The following is a 20424-nucleotide window of genomic DNA, read 5'->3' as shown; positions in this document are numbered from 1 at the left end:
TATGGGATATAGTTTCTACCATAAGTAGGACTGTCCAGAAATCCTAGATATTAAATCAGGAACATCTATATTCAAAATTAAGAGAGGGTAAAAGCGAAAAGTCATGATATGGTGGCATATTTTCAGCTATTCTTACCGTTCTTCAACTGATGTAGTTTAATCATTGCCAGGCAACCAGCAGCAGTTTTCTTCCTTATAATGAGCTATCAAAAGTGCTGTCTTACTATGTTTAATGAATATACTCAAGTCCCAGTGTTTCACAGTCTGCTGAGCAAGTCCTTGAACTTGATCTCCTTTTAGGCTTGCAATGTCATTTAAAGCAACCTTCTTTTATCCATCTGATAAAAGAGTCAATAACAGTCAAGAAGTCAATAATAATGAATAAGCTCAAACTGACCCACTGAGTGTTTTATAATGCACGTAAAAAGTAAAAATAAAAAGGGACAAGTGGAAATGATAACACATATGTTAATAATTATATTATTAAGTACCCCCACTTTGGTTTTGGTGTGTCCAGAATGAATAACCTGCACAGGCAGAAACTGTTAGAGGAAACATTATGTATATGTATTATATATATTTTAAAATATGATATACTGTTAGTAGACATTATTAAAAACTACCCAGAACTACTCATCCATTGTCTCTCACTCATCCTGTCAGGGAGACTGGAGCTTAACACATTCACACCAATTTAAGAATCACCAATTAACCCAACCCCACTAACTGCATACCTGCATAACTACCACCTGGACGCTCCGAAACTTTCAGTTGTACGCCTTGTAGTTCCTTTATCTACAAGGCTTAAACAACAAGATGTTCACACACACACACACACACACACACACACACACACACACACACACACACACACACACACACACACACACACACACACACACACACACACACGTAAGATTCTGAAACTAACACAAACATCGACATGGAGAATTAACTACAAACTTGTAAATAGCAATTTAGACCTCAAAAACACAAATATGGTAGTTAAAGCCATAATTTGAAAAAAAAACAACAACGATGGACTGACCTATGAAAACTACTCACGTATTCACACGTTTGATCCCGATTTTTTTCAGTTAGGTTAAAATCCATAAATGCATGAAAATTCGTGTCCAATAGACATTTCGTGACTATTTCAGGGACTGCTGAGAGACCAGGTCGTGCATCCGGGTACTGCCACCAGATGGAGCCAACCACGGTTGCAATGATGATCTTGGCTATAAGAGCTGGATTTTTTTATTTTATTTTATTTTTTAAAAGACACTTGCGAAACGTTTTTAAAGATTTATTTTTTAAGTTATTATCCGTTTCTTTTTCAGGAATGTGAATACACTTTTGTAGCCTATGAAACAACTATTTCCCAGTGAACCGTTTTCCAGCTGCGTTTTCTCTTTTCCACTCACACCAACAGAAGGCAGCAATAGTTAAGGCTGTTGCTCAGCATAATTATAGACCCGTGATCCGCCCTTGTTCCTGAATCCTGGAGCTAGACTTTGTCAGCCCTGCCCTGACAGCTTCTGTGATGGGGCCGTGAGGATGTTGGTCTTGCGTGGACATTTCTTCTTTTAAACTGATTAGTTTAGTTTTCTTTTCATTTAAACTCATTTGGTGTCATGTTGCGGGTTGTAGTAGAGTCGGCTAAGGGTCTACCTAAAAAGACCCTTGGAGTTCCTGATCCAATTACCACTGTGATTTTTAGAGGTAGGTCTCTTTTCTCTACACGTAAAACAGTTTGGGTGTGTTCTTGTCTTCAGTAAAAAGTAAATGTTGCCTAATAATTTGTAATAGTGATTGTTGCAGGGCTTGAAGTTTTTTAGGCATCTAATTTAATATTCTTTCATCTGGTTTGTGGTAGCTGAGGTACAGAGGTGCTGCTGAGCTCATCAGATGAACTGGCCAGATTACAAATGTTAAAAAACAAAAGTGCTTTTTTTTTTTTTTAATCCAAGAATAATTTAATTTCCTGACGCATAGCTGGGGAGTGACTTGTTTGCATGTGTGTGATACAGTGAAATGAACTTGGGCAAAGAAGTGAACAGACAAGTTTGAGTCTGTACTCAAAGTTGGCTTCAGCCACAGAATTAAAATCATATATGACAGTTCTGCACAAGACAGAGCAGACACAGTACTGACTTACAGTACTGATCCTAGCATTGCTGTTGCTATAAAGGTACCGTGTCATTTGATTTAAAACAATAAGATGTGAATGTTACTTTTCTTAACTTTTCAATAAAAAGGGAGCATTAAGGAAAAAAAATGTGTTCCCCTTTCAGATGACAAGAAGAAAACAAAATCGATTGACAAAGAGTTGAATCCAGTGTGGAATGAGGTAAATCACACAGACAAAGAAACACTCTGCAATACTTCACTCCCTTTTACCTGTTTTTATTATTTTTTAAGATGAATTGCCAGGAATGTAGCAATACTTAATGCAAACTTTCCATACTGCAATTGCAGTCCCACACACCACATGGCTAACATACACACATATATGATTATCTGTAATATATATGTTGTTCCTTGATAAAATGTGCTTATTTAAGACATGACAGCAGTTTAGGTTCTGTATCTGATGGCATGCTTTTCTCACATTTGTTCGCTTGTAGTTGGTTGAATTTGATCTAAAAGGCAAGGCACTGGACTCCAGCTCCTTCATCGATGTGATTGTGAAAGACTATGAAACTATTGGGAAAGATAAGTAAGTACACTGCATGCCTGGAAACTGAGATCCCCTCTCAGCTTTGTGCAACAAGTCATGAAAAGCTTTGCCTCACCTTACTGAATTACAATACAAGCTTAGTATTGTCTGAAACAGGAGCTTGTAAGAATTGAGCCTGTTTAGTCAGGTAGCAGATTAGTCAACACAGGTAGAGGTGTGTGTCCCGTTTTCTTTTATGTTGCTTTTAAGAAACTGATTATTCGCTTACTGCAGAGCCATCATAGCTTGAGCTGTGCATGGGCTACCTGCTATTTGCACATGTCACAGGCTGCTACTACCAGTTGCTTAGAAGCAGGATCAGAACAACATAACAGCATCAACATATTGTGTGTGCGTGTGTGTGTGTGTCAGAACAAGGACACACCAATATAAACAAAAAGAAGTTTGATGTGTTCATAATAACTCAATATTGCAGCTATGTAGTTCGTTTTTTCCAACCCCCTCGGCCTGCTACACCCTTCTTGCCATGCTGAGACTTGCAGAGCTGTGTGGGATGCCTTCTTGTGCAACAATGGATGTCTTTTTTTCCCCCGTCTTTGAGATTTGTGTAGCACAGTGTGATAGAGAACAAAGCAAATTCTCAAAGCTAATGTGGAGTTGTTGTAGTAGATGTAGTGGTATGAGCTATTTTAATACTGTCTGAGTGAGATGTGCTGTAATGCCAAAAAAAGCCTGAACCTGCTCCAAAAATACGCTAAAAGGTTTTCAATTCCAGCTAAAGCCAGAATCCCATATGGGACTGATTCAGGCCAACCACAAGGAATGTTTCCCCAACATCACTAATTATCACGATCAAGGTCTTTTTTATGCTAAGAAAACCGATGATGCTAAAAGTTCTTGTTTTGTATGAAACATGTCAGTCCTGAGATGGATTTCCTGTGGATTTATGCACACATATGTGCTAAACTGAGTAAAAGTTTCCCTTGTGCATGGGACAGTCATAACTGAAGGAGGGGCTTTGCAAATGTGTCTCCATACAGAGTAAAGTTTTCCACTGAGCTGGCCGTCTGACACACTCTCTAAAGAGCTACAGAGTGGAAGCAGAGGAGGATTTGTCCTTCTCAGATAGCTTTACAGATACTGTTATGGGTATTCCCTGTCGCTGTAGCAACAGGAGGGAGGAAAATACGCATTCTTCCTGACTAATTTGATTTTGTGAGGAATCAGAAGATTGTGGGATAAAGTCTCCCAGTGCAAACAGCGATGCAGTCTTTAACATGAAACTGAAGAAAAAAAGAGTCCAAGTATCAACAGCCATCATAGTTCATACCCTGCAGACAATGAATATCTACAGCATATTTCGTTGTAACTGCGACACTGTTTTCCACAGCTTCTGGTTAATAACTTACCTTTGAAGTCCATTTGAAAGCTTGTGGTCTTAACTATCCTCCCTTTACCTGCTTTGCATCCATCCCTGATAGAACTTTTCATTTCCCCTGTTATGCAGTTGAGGCTCAAATAGAGCTGTAGGCTTTTAGAAATCACTGAATGGTTCATGACTCGACAATAAAAAAATTAAAATGTAAGCGTATAAAATTTGACTGTATATTTGAAATGCAGAGATTTCCAGTTTGTCACAGTTTTTGGCTGAGGGAATTCTTTCATATCAAACGCTTAAGTAGTCTCATTTCCTGTTGGTCTGTGCAAATATTTCAAACCACTTTTCACTTGCCGATGAAAGATATTTCTGGGCTTTTAAGCTTTTTAAGTGCAACATGGGTGATTTTCACACTCTTGTCACAAATGTATCTCAGATGAGCCGCAATATTTCAAAGCCGAGCAGTCGTGCAAAGGGAAATGAATGTTGACAGAGGGTGGGTGGCAGACATTCAAGGTTATTTGTACTGTAAGTCACTCATTCCCGTTAACACATAGTTAATTATAGTGATTGAACTGATATAAGTGAGAACGTCATTGTGTCAGAGGCACCCTTGTATATTTGTATTCTTAGAAAAATTTAACATCCTGACAAAGTGGAAAAAAACCCTGAGTTATTACAATAATAACGCAGTATGAGTTCAGATTTTATCCTGCATGTAGGCGAGAGCAATATTTTGAACATGACATCACCAAGCCTCGACAATGGTCACAAAGTCTGCTGGTTGTTATTTGTTTAAATGGGAAGTTGGCACTCCAGGTATAATTTCCCTACTCTGCACTTACACCAGGGCTCTAATGATTTTCCCACTGCTCAGTGAGGACGCTAACACAGTTAGTACGGCACTACTTAGTATTTGAATGTTCTAAAAACAGCAGATATGCAAAGTCATGTGCTGAACCATGTCAAACTCTCCGCTGAATGGCCTTCATTTGTCGAGAGATTTTGGTCAGGCTATGCAAGGTATAGCTCTAACACAGGCTCTTCCTGCTTGGAAACACTATTTGATAGAGCTTTAAATTCTGTTGTGTAATAAAATACACAAAAAGGGCTGGTTTAATATGAGGTTAAATGCCAGTTTCATGAGTCACTGAATGTCTAGGGAGTACCAGTGTTGGTCTCCTTCCTCATGTGGAATAATGACTGGATCTCCTCCCCACAATAAATTCTGTCCAAGTATTTGTACAGTGTCCTAAAGTCATCTCGACAAGTTAAGTTACTGCTCATCGTATCACCATGTCACACTCACTGCTGAGGTTTTTTGAGTACACTATTATAGTGCATGGATAGTAGTATATTTAAATCTCTTTCACACGAGATGTTTAAATGCTGTAGCCTTTGGTGTCAGATGTAGGTCAGCAGCAAGTTTATGTTGCAGGAATTCCTCCGCCAGGAATGCTGCCAAAATAAAATGAGTGTCCACCCAAAGAGAGACAACTTACACGGTGTTCATAACACTCCATTGGGTTAGCTGTATTCCTTTTGGACACAGTAATGTTTTCTCTGTCTATATCAGGAGGAGAAAACATGGGTTTGAAATTCTGGCCTTTTATACATTTAGTTGCAAGTTTTGCAGTTTTAGTAGTTGCTGTCAAATTTCTTGTAATTGTGAAAGAATAAGCAAGATAAACAGGAAACAGTGTAGTTTTTGACTGCGCGCCAAGGCAGACACAGACACAATAAGCAATGAAAGGACAATGCTGGAAATGCTGAGAGACACTGTGTGACACTGGTGTTTTGGGCATAGCTCACATAGCTCACAGCTCACATAGTTTCATTTGATTTGTTTTCTTTAAAACATTAAAGGACACGTTAACTGAGGAACACAATTCTGTTTTTCCCAAGGAACATTAATCGGGTTAATAATTACTTGACTTTGGAGATGAAATAATTGGGTAATGCTGTAAGTAATATTACTTTTAGTAGATGTTTGATGCCTTCAAAGACGCATGAGATATATCAGAAAACCTGTTTTATTCGATCATTGCATGATACATATGGCAGTGGTGTTTTGCACATTTTAATACTGTAGAGTTGTATTGTGTTATTCATTTATTATTATTTGGAAGTTTAAACTTTATCACTCCCACTTTTTAAAGGTCTCCCAAATAGGAAGCGTTAATTCATTTCCGTCCTCGGTGCAGAAAGTTGTTGCTGTTTAAAACAGAGGCTGGTAGTATTGAGTGTGTGGTAGCTCATAGTGTTGTGTTTGTGCATCTGAACAAGTATGGTTTGTTAGCTCTGGGTGGTGACCTTCTCCATGGCTTTTTGTGTGAATGTAGACTTCACTGTGCACACATGCAGCTTTTAATTTTTGTGTAATCTGTGTAATCTGATTACTGGTAAATTTGCCGACTAAAATGGTAGCACATGTTTTGCCCGATTCAATCAGGACATTGAAACAGAATGGTCACCCGGCAAAGTCCTCCAAGTTGTGTGTGTGTTGTATGTATTGAAAAGTATGCTGTCTGACACTGTTTGTTTTTTTCTAATAGATTCCTCGGGTCTGCTAAAATCTATTTGAAAGACCTCGCTTCAGGTCAAGCGAGATCACTGCCGTGTAAAAATGTTCCCCTGGTCAGTGAAAGTGGACAGAATATTGGAGTAAGTTTTCATCCTTTGATATGAACTCAAAAATATAAGCAAAATATAATTTCATAAAAAATATATATTTAAAATAGAAGACTAGCCAATAATTTCCTTTCAGGCAACAATCAATCTTTTGGTCGGCTATGATGCTCCAGCAAACGCTGTACCAAACCCCAATGATCCTCAGTCAGGAGAAACTACAGTGGATGCTGGTATGTTTATGTAATTTCCAGTAATACTGCACAATAGAGCATGTGTCTACTGAGAGTATTACATTTTTTTAGAGGTTTGGCAGGTATTTGACCTGTGATCGCCCTGTCTTTGTGCTTTTTAGGAGGTGGTGGTGGCGGCGAGGAGGGCAATGGAACTCTTCCAGATGGGAGCCAAAGCGGCCCTGCAGGGACGTCCCCATCCGGTGGTCAGTCGGTTAATCTTCGTCGGGGTGTGGCCAGGGCACAGAGTCGATATCGACTTGCAAATAAACCTCAGGACTTTCAGGTCAGTTTGATTATCAATAAAGATCAATAACTGCAGAAAAAAACTTTGGATGTGCTGGTGAGGATCAGAACACGAGGATCGTGAACTTTAAATTAAGCCCTTCATGAGTGAGATGTTACTAAAATATTTATGTAGTTGGTGGTGTACAAATTTGTACAGTGCATTGATTCTATGTTCATGGGAGAAGATTGTTTATAGACAAGATATATATTCCTCAGACAAAAATCTGTGAGGAATATTTTCAGCACCTTGTTAAATCTGTACCACGAAGAATTAAGGCAGGTCTGAAGTCAAAAGGCTTCTTGTGTGGTGTACCTGTAAATTTATCCTCCCTCATTCTGTCTCTCAGATTCGAGTCCGGGTCATCGAGGCCCGTCAGTTGCCTGGCAACAACATCAAACCAGTAGTCAAGGTTTACGTTTGTGGGCACACCCACAGGACCAGGATTAAGAGGGGAAACAACCCCTTCTTCGATGAGGTACTGCCATTTATTTGCACAGAGTGACTACACAAAACTCAGATATGGATAAAAATATTTTTCTTATTCTATCAATCTCATTATAACTAATTAAAGTCGAGTCTATCCAAACATGCCACACCAGATTCTACAGAGATGTGAAATGTTTTGCTTTGTTTGAACCTTGTATGATGTTTTTTTCCTTTTTCCTTTTTTGCAGATATTCTTCTACAATGTCCACATGTTACCGTCCGATCTGTTTGATGAGAACATTAGTTTTCGGGTTAGTATTAATAGGAAATGTTGAAGTCCTCTGTTAGCATTTATATCACCTGCTGATGGTTGCACTCTTCTCTGCAGGTGTATAACTCCTGTTCACTGAGGGCTGACAGTCTTATGGGAGAATTCAAGGTACCCGGTCTACTCTCCTCCATACAAAATGCTGAAACATCTAAAATGACAAACAAGTCTGGCTAATCTCATCTTATTCTCTCAAACAGGTGGACGTTGGTTATGTTTATGATGAGCCAGGTAAGCTGGTTCAACCACAGATTTGAGTGTCATTTGCATCCACACAGACGGTACTTTAGTTTATTTTGTGGAGATCATAATGCAGTGGGCTGCTGTCAGTGTCGCATGGTGCATGGTGGAGGAGAAAATCTTAGACAAAGTGACCAGTTTAAAGGTCAAAATCAAGACAAAAAACTAAGACCAATTACAACTTTGTAGGCAAAATGTCAGTATTGTGTTACTGGTGCCAACAAGGGGCCAAAAAGCTTGTGCCAGATTTAGTAACCACTATGTTATTTAATGTCTCCACATCTAAAATGCTGAAAACTAATTTTCTTTTACTTTTTCTGAGATTTTTTCAAAGTTACAAAGTCTGAAGTGCTTTTTAACTTCTCCACACACTCTCCCTGATGGTGCCCTAGTAAAGTCTGTTTATCCTATGTGGTATTTTTATGTGTGTGGTCCTTTTACAGCCCATTGTGTCATGAGGAAGTGGATCCTTTTGAATGACCTAGATGACTCCAGCTCTGGGGCTAAAGGCTACCTGAAAGTCAGCCTCTTTGTTGTCGGGACTGGCGATGATCCTCCGGTATGACCGATGAGCTGCAGCTCTCAGAGGACTTTGACTGCAGCTCTTTGCTTCCTCCTCCACAATGTAAATAGGCTGCTTACACGATTCGCTTTCTCTCATGCATTCTTTCTTTGTTCTGCCTCAAACGCTGCAGGTGGAAAAGAGAGAGTCCAATGATGACCATGATGACATAGAGAGTAATCTGCTGCTTCCAGCGGGCGTGACTCTTAGATGGGCCACGCTGTCACTGAAGGTGTTCAGAGCTGAGGACATTCCCCAGAGTAAGAGCAGATCTAGATCAGCATTCACTCTGCATTTATACCAAACTGACTGGTCATTTAAATCATAATAAAATGAAGTTTAGTTCTCCTTGTTAACCCTATTAAACTGATGTTTTTATTGTCTTAAATAAATTAAGACTGATTCTTTCTTGCACTGTGTTAAAAACGGTTCTTTTGATTCTTAGGGCCAAAAAGACACAGCTCAAAAGTGGTCTTTTACTTTAAAAAATGATCTTTATTTACATATCCCGGGATATGGAGACTGAGCACACACAGAAACGCCTGCTCACATCAGCCAGTCTCAAACAGAAAACAGGAAGCCAGGTTATTTATGTACCTCTCGACGTCACATACGTCACACACAGTTTCATTACCAGTGTTGGTCAAGTTACTTGAAAAAAGTAATCAGTAACTAATTACTGATTACTTCCCCAAAAAAGTAATCCCGTTACTTTACTGATTCCTTATTTTCAAAAGTAATTAATCACTTAGTTACTTAGTTACTTTTTAAAAACACGATTTACAACCTGAATAGGTGATAAAGCGATAGATCTCTCAGCCCAATTCTACTTTTTCTACAATCCATCATACAAAATGTAATCAAATGGAAAAGTCCCTTTTTAAAACTTGTTTTATTAGTTTTAATCTTTTAACTTTATGCATCAAGCAAAAATGTAATTATATGCAACATTCTCTGACTGGAAGAAATTTGTTTAATATTTAAACCTATTTTCTGCACATTCCAGCACATAAAAAGTGTTTACACTCAGTCTTTCAAATAGATGCAAGTAAAACACAGCAGAGAATAAATAAAATCAAAGACTAGCGGTCCTTTTGCTCTATTTTCACCTGTAAAGCAGGAGTGAGGTAGGCGGAGATTTACCCTGGTGCAGGTGTGCCGCAGCGGTCAGTGGAAGAATCCGCGAGTTTCTCTGTGAATTTCCCATTACGTGGTAGCGCACTCGGTGCTTGCTTGGAAGTTTAGGGGTTTTTTTTCGCTGTAAAAAGAAGTTTTCTTCCCACGCACAACGGACACTAATGTTTTTGTCACTTTTTATGGAATCAAACTTAAAGTAAGGTCAGTACTTCCACGCTTTAAACGCTGCACGCTCATACTCTCTCCCGCACTTGATATATGATCCATTGTTGATCTGCAGACAGCTGTTGTCACGAACATCGCACTCGCTTACGTCACTGTCATGAGACATTCTCGCAAAAAAAATCACGGTTTTAGTAACGCAGTAATGCAGCGTTCCTACGGGAAAGTAACGGTAATCTAATTACCGTTTTTGCAATAGTAATCCCTTACTTTACTCGTTACCTGAAAAAAGTAATCAGATTACAGTAACGCGTTACTGCCCATCTCTGTTCATTACACACAACACTTCTTCTATTCAGTTCCTCTTTTCTGTGTCTGATTTTATTGATATGCCTGTGCACTAAAACTTCCTGTGCAGCTTGCAATAACCTCCTCTTTCTAAAGTCTGTTGAGAGGGCAACCTGTCACCCTTCTGTCTGAACTTAGTTTCACTCTGTCTGGAGCTCATATTCTACAAAAACATGCAGTTTCTGGTCAGCCTGTAACCTAGTTTTACACTGAAGTCTGGGTCTCTCTCATATAAACCAATAATAATCAGCATATAAGCATTTAAGATTATATATTTATTACCTAACAACTGTTTTCTTGCTACAGTGGATGATGCATTTGTCCAGAATTTGAAAGAACTTTTTGGAGGAGAAGCAAACAGGAAAAACCTGGTGGATCCCTTTTTGGAGGCTAGCTTTGCTGGCAGAAAGGTTCTCGATTTTCCTCCTTTTTTTTGGGCTATAATGTTAGATTAAGAAAATTAGATTTTTTATTCTTATCCTATAGAGAAAAAAATGCTGATGTGTGTTATTCTGCCTCTCCAGTTGTGCACACAAATCATTGAGACGAATGCCAACCCAGAGTGGAACGAAGTACTGAACCTTCAAGTCAAGGTAGTGCTCCTTAAGATAAAAGCTAAATAGCAGAAAGTAACAGAGAAATTACTGTGTTTAAGCTTTTTTTTGTGTGTGTGTGTGTGTGTGTGTGTGTGTGTGTGTGTGTGTGTGTGTGTGTGTGTGTGTGTGTGTGTGTGTGTGTGTGTGTGTGTGTGTGTGTGTGTGTGTGTGCGTGTGTCTCTAGTTCCCCTCCATGTGTGAGCGTGTCAAACTAACGGTGTTTGATTGGTAAGTTAAATACAATTACGGTTTAACTGTAATGTTCTGTTCTTCTTCTTTTTTTATATTATTACTAAAGAAAATATGAGGCACTTGCTTTTGGCTGAAACAGTATTGCACAAAGTTTGTGTAGTGTGGTCAGTGTGTGTGTGCACGCAGGTGTGTGCATATCCTTGTCCTAATACTAGCTTTAAGAGAATAATGCTGTGCTAGCCACACCCTTCCCTGAATAACATGCTCGGCTGGCACTGACTCTCGGGTCATCATTGTGTGTTTCTGAGAAAAGCAACTGTCAGATAACTCGGCTCCAGGAAGGCTGGATAGAAAAAAAGTGCCAGAGGAAAAGGTTAGAAAAAAGTCTGTTAGGTGTTGAAAATATACTGAGAGGGCCATAAAGTCCACTGTGAAAAAAATGAAGAAAAAACAGAAAACATCCCAAAACTTCCAACAAAAAGCAATAAAACGTGAGCCATTGTTCAATGTCCTACTTCATAGTGGTAGTGGACAAAGCAGAGCGTAGCACCGCAGATACACTGTGACATTTGCATGTCATTTTACAGTTAATCGCACGAGTGCGGGCTATGTGTCTATGTGTGCATGTTTGTGTGGACTGGGCCTGAAGTTATTATGTGTGACTGCAGGGATCGTTTGACAGGAAATGATGCCATCGGCACCACGTACCTGAATCTGGCCAACATAGCCTCCTCTGGTGGAGAGATAGAAGGTAATCATTTATTTATGTCTACTTTATCCCAGAAAACAGGACCAAGACGTAACATTTTAGCTTTAAATTAAAACGTCAGCAGAGAAGTTGATTTTTTCTTCATCTCACATATCTAGATGTTGTTGTATGAGTGTATGAAAAATGCATTATACCAATGTGCCTCATTGTGTTCCCTTCTAAATGGTACTCGACTTGTCCTTTTCTTCTCCTGGAATAGAGGAACATCCAGAATATGGGGCAACGGCGTCTTATGAAGGTTTCTCTTTTTGCTCTGTGTTGCATGGGTCATAGCGCATGACGCTCGTGCTACAATGTTGATTATGTCTAACTTTCTTTGTTCCCTGTTGCCAATATAACTGTGCGTTTCTCTGTTTTCATATTGAATGTTTTGCTGTCACAGTCTCTGCACCTGCTTGCCCCACCATTCACTGCCTCCAGCCGCCACCTCCAATAGTCACCTAGTAACACCTAGTGGCATCAAACCTTTCGCTTTAGCTTGACTTTGCTTCACTATATCAGCTTGACTGTTTTGCCATTTTCTCTCTCCAGGTAACTCAGGGGAGTCTGAGGTGGGCTTCCTGCCTGCGTTTGGGCCCTGTTATATCAACTTGTATGGCAGCCCCAGAGAGTTCACTGGCTTCCCAGACCCCTATGAGGATCTCAATTTTGGCAAGGTAGTGGAGAAGACACGATAACTGCTATCTTATGAATTTCTCTTTCATGCTTTTTCTTCAATCGCCTTTGTTGGGTTTTTAAGATTTCATTATGTTGTCCTTGTAAAGGGAGAAGGCGTGGCGTACAGAGGCAGGATTCTGGTCGAGCTGTCCACTAAGCTAGAGGGGAAAGCAGACAAAGCAGTAGACAAAATCCACAGTGATGACGTCCTGGTGGTACAGGTATTGGCTGTCGTGTGGCTGGTTTCAATTTTCACTTTTCCTGTTACTTTTTTCATAGGTCAAAACCATAGACTGTATATAAAAGATGGATGCATATTTGGATATCACCCTTATATGAGTGACTTGTCAATCTTGGCTTAAGGCGTACCCTGCTTTATCTTCCATGTTATTCTGAATGAGCCCATAAGTTAGAAAATAAACAACAAGATTATAAGCTAGTTATTGAAATCATAAGATCTTTAGAAAAAAGTTTAATGAGCCAATGAATCGTGTGGAAGGCTGACTAATTTGGTCAGAGACTTCTCATGGACATAGAATTGGGTTTCTTTTTGGAACCAATAGTCACCCCCTGCTTTCCATTAGGAAGAATGCATTTTTAAGGCACCTTTAGCGCTGGGTTCAGTTTTTAAGACCAGAAGCTATGGCCATCTTTTATATACAGCCTATAGTCAACAACTTTCTACCTCTCTTTCTCTGTTCTGCGTCTCCTCCTTAATCAGAAATACCAGAGGAGGAGAAAATACTGCCTCTGTGCAGTCTTCCACAGCGCCTCAATGATTCAGGAACCTGGAGAACCAATCCAGTTTGAGGTCAGCATCGGTAATTATGGCAACAAACTGGACACCACCTGCAAACCGCTGGCCTCCACCACACAATATAGTTGTGCTATATTTGATGGTGAGTGGTGAAATCTGCACTGAATACATGATGTTCTCAAGCACTGAATGACCACATGATTTTTAATGGCATGTAATGTTTCTCCAGGTAATCATTATTACTACCTGCCCTGGGCAAACACTAAGCCAGTGGTTGTGGTTACCTCATACTGGGAGGACATCAGCCACCGTCTGGACTCCGTCAACATCATCCTCTACATTACTCACCACTTGGTAATACTGCAATGAATGCTTTCAGTTGAGTTTAGGATTCATGGCCTGTACAGAGCCTGCTTTGAAACGGCTCTGCTAATGTTTGACATGTGTTTGTAACTCCGTGAGGTGGGAGCATAATCCAACATAATCCTCACCACTGTTTTGTTGTTGCAGCAATCAAACTTGGAGGAATTTAAAACGGCAATCTTGGCAAAAGTCTCAGACAACCAGCTAGCTGAGGTGTGGCTGAAGTTACTCAATCAGCTGATTGAAGACCTAGAAAGGTAAATGGAGCACGTTGTGAGAAATACAAATAAATGAAGCACAAGTACATCCTGGTGATTCACGGGATGGATCCCTTGAATAGAAATAAATAAATAAATATATATATATATATATATATATATATATATATATATATATATATATATATATATATATATATATATATATATATATATATAAAAACACCCAGCACGCCCATGCAGGCGGTTTATCCTTCAAGCTCGGGTCCTCTACCAGAGGCCTGGGAGCTTGAGGGTCCTGCGCAGTATCTTAGCTGTTCCCAGGACTGTGCTCTTCTGGACAGAGATCTCCGATGTTGTTCCCGGGATCTGCTGGAGCCACTGGCCTAGCTTGGGAGTCACCGCACCTAGTGCTCCGATTACCACGGGGACCACCGTTACCTTCACCCTCCCTATATATATATATATATATATATATATATGTATAAAATCCATTTATCAAAGGACCTGTGACTTATCTCACCTGTTTTGAATTGCATTTTTTAGTTCAAGTCTTATTTATCCTCTACTATAGCCACTCTTAGATATGTGGTAGTACTGGTCATAAGACATAAGCATGGAGGGTTGTTCAAAAAAATTGTAACATTTTATGGATACATACACTTGAAAAGTTTCCCTTTAGACTCACTAGCTTAGATTAATTTGTGAATGAATTCTCTGTGTCATATCCCTAATGTGTAGCAACTGTTTAGAGATCATGGTCCTTTTTTAACTCTAGAGTGACCTACTGCCTAAGAAACATGCAGTGTATAATGACTACTCGGCCTGATTCCTACATGAAGTACACAAACTATTGAGAGTACATGATTTATATATTAGGTAAAAATGGGGGGGAAAAAGGATTTTACATAAAACACTGTCTTAATTTGACAGCAATTCATAACAGTTGAGATATGCCACATATTTGCTTGAGAGGATTTTGAGTATATAAGATGATAGTAGGCTGAGAAAGAACCGGCTTCAGTTATGAAGCGTTAACTGCTTAATTATTTAACTTTTTTGGCCGCGCTGAAATGAGTAAGATTGTGTCTGCTTTCCTTGAGTTTCCCAACACCTGAGCTCGAGGGCCACTCCAACCTGACAACTCTGGACATCCAAATCAAGAAGCTGCGAGACAGGGCTTTGACCAGCATCAAAGATGGAGCCAGACGCATGAGAGAGGAGGCCGGAGAGATCCGTGACACTTTGTCCGATTTGGAGTCCTGGGTAGAAAAGCTCAAAACGCTGGCTGAAGAGGTATAAACACAGAAAAAATGCTTCTTTGATTTAAAAAAAAATTGCATTAGTAGGAAAAATAGTATTTGTAGGAATCTGTACAGCATTGATTATATACACTGTGTCATGCAAAAGCCTCGTGATGCAGTAACATGTCAAAAGAATGCAAGACATTCATCCTAATTATTGGACAAATCTGTGTGCTAAGGCATGATACACAGTCTTTCCATAAGCACTGCATAAGTTCACATGGTTTTTCTAACTGTGTCCAGCCCCAGATCAGCATGCCTGATGTGATCATCTGGATGCTACGGGGTGAGAAAAGAGTGGCCTGCAGTCGCATCCCAGCTCATCAGATCCTCTACTCTACATTCAGTGAGCAGGCCTGTGGGCAGCATTGCGGCAAGACACAGACTGTGTATTTACAGGTACACATGAACTGTCAAAAACAGACAAATTAAATAAATAAAAGAAATGTTTGAATGTTATGTAGTAATCAGCTGCTTTTCTATGCTTTTTATTCTCCATCTCCACAGTACCCCATGGACAAGAACAAGGGCTTAAAGGTGCCAGTTCAGATTAGAGTTAACATGTGGCTGGGTCTGTCTGCACATGAGAAAAAGTTCAGCTCATACTCCGAGGGAAGCTTCAGTGTGTTTGCCGAACTGGTATGTTTCTCCCACACATACCTGGGATTCACACACAAGTATTACATTGTAATACATGTGTCTTATTACAAGTGTTCTCAGCTCCTAAAACCAAGCCCGTCTTCCTGTGTATTACAGTACGAAAATCAGGCTCAGGTGTTCGGGAAGTGGGGGACTACGGGACTGGTGGGGCGCCATAAGTTTTCTGATGTAACCGGCAAACTAAAGCTAAAAAAGGAGTACTTCATTCCACCCAGAGGATGGGAGTGGGAGTCTGAGTGGTTCATTGATCCAGAGAAAGCGTGAGTGTAATTGGAATTGGTCATCTAAGCAGGATTTGTTTGATGTTTTCACCACTACCTTACCTTGGTAAACACTGAGTGGTGCAGTGTGAAGGAAATAAGCCACATGGACTCTCTCATGTTTACATTCTCCTCATGCCACAGAGCAGTCAATTAATGGAAATGTATCAAACTGACGGAAGTCATTCACGTAATCTTTTTAACCTATCTGTAAACTCAGAGGCGAACTCATTCTGCACTCCAAGTGTTACCAGCCGATTTTTGCCTCTCACTGTATACCCAAACTTCTAGCTGTCAAAAAAAGCAGAGTAAAGTGGAAAAACAGAACTCCCAAACATTGTTTGATGGAGGGTGTCAGACGTGAGTCTAACAGTAATAATATGGAGCACATACTTTCAGTAAGATGAGCACAGGGTTTGTTAGGCTAACTTATCGGTTAGGAAACTCCCAACATGTAAACACTGCTTGACAAACTATGTAAAGGCTTCCTTGTGTTTCACACCACATGCACACACGCTACAGTGCACTGATGTTGCCGCGTGTTTTGTGTTTTTGATACTGACGTTTGCAACGGTAGATATTCTCATTGTTGAATTCTCTTTTCATATTTAGTCTTATTTCATATTCAGTCTGCTAACAGAAGCTGATGCAGGACACACTGAATTCATGGATGAGGTTTTCCAGAATGAGACCCGCTTCCCAGGTGGAGACTGGAAGGCTGCTTCTGAACCCTTCACTGATGTGGTGAGAACACAGTTTTCTTTTCTTCTTGATAAACAAATATCGAGGCATTAATGTAACCATACACGTTAACTGCTGACTCACCCAAATGCCTGGAATAGATAATAATCCCACACTCTTAATATAGATACATTTATAAGCATATATATACCACTAAGTGACTCTTTTTGGTTGTGCAGAATGGAGAGAAAAGTCGCAACCCTACAGAGTTTGATTGTCCCCCAGGTTGGAACTGGGAGGATGAGTGGACTGTGGATATCAACAGAGCTGTGGATGATCAAGGTGCAGACACTCACCTCACAGCATAATTTAAAAAAAAATTTAAACCATATAACTAAGGACATTTTTGGTGTTTAAAGGCTGGGAATATGGAGTCACCATTCCTCCAGATGACAAGCCTCGGTCCTGGGTTCCTGCAGAGAAGATGTACCACGTTCACCGCAGAAGAAGGCTGATTCGACCCCGCAAGAGGAGTAAAGTCCCCGGAGGAACAGCTGTGGAGGTCAGCACTGCACAGTAGGGCAGGACTATGTACTGCTTTGCCATTTCTTTTATAATTGATTCTAATTTTGTAAAATACAGTTGCAACTTCCATGCGTATTGACACATACATGAGATAATTTGCCAGGGCTGTGGCTGTGTTTGACTTGGTGGCCTGCCTGAACTAATGCTATGCTCAATTTAGTTCTTAGATCCAGGTAGAACAAATGTTTCTACCTGTTAACTACAAGTCCCTTTTTGCACGCAGAGACGGGATCAAGGCAACCCTGAGGGCTGGGAATTCTCTTCTCTGATTGGCTGGAAATTCCACAGAAATGAGAGGTCATCAGATACGTTTCGGCGAAGGCGCTGGAGGAGAAAAATGGCACCGGAAAGTCGCCTCGGAGCAGCTGCCATCTTCCAGCTGGAGGGAGCATTGGTGAGAATGAGAAAATGGCATAGTAGTAATAGTGCGAGAATAAGCCAGAGAGGATGGGATGTTATACAAAGCTGGAAGTCAACCTGATCTTGCTGAGTCACCAAATATTTGCTTATGAATTAACCCCATCTACAGAGCTGTCATGTGTGTGTGTGTTTTCTTTGTTCCTGGGAGCGTGTGAAATATGAATGTGTAATAACTCTCTGGTTTTCTTGGCAGGGTATTGACACAGAGGAGAACGAGAAAGATTCCAAGGGTGACGCTACCAAGCTATTTGGTGCCAACACGCCTACTGTGTCCTGCTCCTTTGACAGTGAGTGATGCACATACAAGTGAACATATGAATGCATTTCGCATTTGCATAGAAGGATTTTTGACTGTCCGCTTCATTCATGTTGTGTTCCTCTTTAGGGTCATATATGTACCATCTCCGTGTCTACGTCCATCAGGCACGCAACATGACCTCCATGGACAAAGATAGTTTCTCTGGTAAGATTAAATCAAGAATGAAATTTAATGCATATAAAACCTAAGACTTCGAGTGGATTTAGATTTGAACTTAAATAAGTATCACTGCAAAAGCCCTTTGTTAAATAAAATGGTAAAACTACTTTTTTTTTCCACCACAGATCCATATGCACATGTCTCCTTCCTGCATGTCAGTAAGACAACAGAGAAGCTAAGAGCAACTCTGAACCCAACCTGGGACCAGACTCTGATTTTTAATGATGTAGAGATTTACGGAGACCCTCAGAAGATTGCTTACCGCCCTCCCAATGTTGTCCTGGAGTTCTACGATAGTGACCAAGTGGTACGCTGAGGGATATAGAGCGTATATAGAGAAGTCTTCTGCACAATGAATCTGTTTGTTCAGTGCTTACAGTGTTGTAAGATCCCTGATTGATGATTTTGTGCAGATACTTACAGTAAAACTGTATTTTGAAATCACACTGAAGTTGACTTCAGTGAAACTTTTTACTTTTCCAGCTTAAATTATAAGAAAAAACATTTGACATCTTCCTTTACACAGTTTTAATTGTCTTTAAAGCAATATACATCATTCATCTGTTACTCTTACAACATCCTCTGTAAAACTCATGTTTATTTAATTATGCACACATATCAGAATATGCATGGTAATCTTGGAAGTTTCTGTTTCAGGGGAAGGACGAAATGCTGGGCCGCAGTATTTGTACCCCAATAGTAAAACTGAATTCTGCTATGGATCAGACACCAAAACTGTTGTGGCATCCCATCATCCAGAAGGGGAAGGTGGCCGGGGAGGCTCTTGTGGCTGCTGAACTCATTCTTAAAAACAAGGTTTGAAAAGAAAGTAGTGGACAATAGTCTGTTTTATAGCATTGTTTAAAAATTGTTCTCTGGGCCTTCAGGTCTGTGAGACGTCCTCAAAACTGTGTTACCTCCGTCGCACGCAGTCTGTCATACATACATACTGAGTAATAAATCCTTAACTTAAACAATGTTTTCATCTTTTCGTCTCCTTTTATCATGTCCATGTAGTTTTGGTGATTACTGTTGACATTTCTTATATGAAATGTAAGGTGTAATGTTGTTTTCGTCATTCCTTTATAACTCCCATGGAACCAAGTGTAATCTTGTAGGAAAAATAACAAGAAAAAAATAAAGCCTAATGAATGCCTCTGTCTCTGTAGTCAGGAGACTCAGATCTTCCACTAGTTCCCCCAAAGAGAGAGAACATCTACATGGTACCTCAGGGCATTCGGCCTGTGGTGCAGCTGACTGCTGTGGAGGTAAAATACAGCTTTATATATAACTTTCCCTTCTAAAGTGATGGACACGCATGGAATTTGACCTCATTAAAACTCCCCAATCTATAATTGATTTCAGATTCTTGCATGGGGCCTGAGGAAAATGAAGCCATACCAACTGGCAGCAATATCGTCACCCAGCCTCGTGGTGGAATGTGGGGGGCAGAGGGTAGAGTCGGCCGTCATCAAGAACATGAAGAAGAATCCAAACTTCCCGAGCTCTGTCCTCTTCATCAAAGTGGTAATGGCAGTACTACACAAGCTCTATGTTATGCATAAGAATTAGGAAAATAAGTGTCTGAAAGAAAGAATAATTTAACTAAATTAACTTTTAATTTTGAAACTTTTTTCGATTCATTTCAGTTTAGTTTTGTTTATATAGCCCAAAAGCACAACAGTTTCTTCAAAACACTTTATATTTTAATGTAAAGACCCTACAATAAAATAGAAAAAACAGAGAAAACCCCAACGATAAGAAGACCCGCTATTAGTAAGCACTTTTCCAACCGTGAGAGGGAAAACTCCCTTTTAACAGGAAGAAACCTGGGGCAGAACCAGGCACATCTGCTATTATGTGTCGTGGGTGAGGTGAGGAAGACAAAACAAAGACATACTATGGCAGAGAGCCAGAGATTAAAAGTAAATAATGATTAAATGCAGAGTTGTGTATAAACACTCAGTGAGTGAAGAAGAAAACCAGTGCATCATGGGTAGCCCGTAGCAGCCTAGACCTCTTGCAGTGTAACTAAGGGAGGTCACCCGATCAAGCACCAACTATACGCTTTGT

The 20424-nt window shown here is 40.0% G+C and overlaps 1 protein-coding gene across 2 annotated transcripts in view; it reads left to right on the top strand.

The window, feature by feature from the left end:
• The first annotated feature begins 1495 nt into the window (after positions 1-1495).
• Positions 1496-20424, top strand: part of LOC113028550 (myoferlin-like) — a 26975-nt gene continuing 8046 nt past the window's right edge. Inside the window, exons 1-36 of one of the 2 annotated variants that reach the window (XM_026178923.2) lie at positions 1496-1722; positions 2295-2350; positions 2628-2719; positions 6614-6722; positions 6826-6919; positions 7042-7205; positions 7555-7683; positions 7883-7945; positions 8023-8073; positions 8163-8193; positions 8646-8761; positions 8898-9024; positions 10718-10821; positions 10936-11004; positions 11192-11235; positions 11868-11950; positions 12168-12206; positions 12500-12624; positions 12733-12846; positions 13347-13524; positions 13612-13736; positions 13893-14002; positions 15067-15259; positions 15511-15666; positions 15775-15906; positions 16024-16187; positions 16817-16931; positions 17108-17210; positions 17288-17430; positions 17677-17847; positions 18067-18160; positions 18259-18336; positions 18477-18658; positions 19009-19167; positions 19521-19619; positions 19717-19878. In XM_026178923.2, the coding sequence (XP_026034708.2) occupies positions 1635-1722; positions 2295-2350; positions 2628-2719; positions 6614-6722; positions 6826-6919; positions 7042-7205; positions 7555-7683; positions 7883-7945; positions 8023-8073; positions 8163-8193; positions 8646-8761; positions 8898-9024; positions 10718-10821; positions 10936-11004; positions 11192-11235; positions 11868-11950; positions 12168-12206; positions 12500-12624; positions 12733-12846; positions 13347-13524; positions 13612-13736; positions 13893-14002; positions 15067-15259; positions 15511-15666; positions 15775-15906; positions 16024-16187; positions 16817-16931; positions 17108-17210; positions 17288-17430; positions 17677-17847; positions 18067-18160; positions 18259-18336; positions 18477-18658; positions 19009-19167; positions 19521-19619; positions 19717-19878 (4062 nt within the window). In that variant the 5' untranslated portion in view covers positions 1496-1634. The remainder of the gene's footprint in view (positions 1723-2294; positions 2351-2627; positions 2720-6613; positions 6723-6825; positions 6920-7041; positions 7206-7554; positions 7684-7882; positions 7946-8022; positions 8074-8162; positions 8194-8645; positions 8762-8897; positions 9025-10717; positions 10822-10935; positions 11005-11191; positions 11236-11867; positions 11951-12167; positions 12207-12499; positions 12625-12732; positions 12847-13346; positions 13525-13611; positions 13737-13892; positions 14003-15066; positions 15260-15510; positions 15667-15774; positions 15907-16023; positions 16188-16816; positions 16932-17107; positions 17211-17287; positions 17431-17676; positions 17848-18066; positions 18161-18258; positions 18337-18476; positions 18659-19008; positions 19168-19520; positions 19620-19716; positions 19879-20424) is intronic. The other variant, XM_026178924.2, reaches the window with a different exon arrangement.

The sequence above is a fragment of the Astatotilapia calliptera genome, chromosome 8, assembly GCF_964374335.1.
Source record: "Astatotilapia calliptera chromosome 8, fAstCal68.1, whole genome shotgun sequence".
NCBI lineage: Eukaryota > Metazoa > Chordata > Actinopteri > Cichliformes > Cichlidae > Astatotilapia > Astatotilapia calliptera.
The sequence above is the reverse complement of the archived record's forward strand: the minus strand, read 5'-3'. Positions and strand labels throughout refer to the sequence as shown.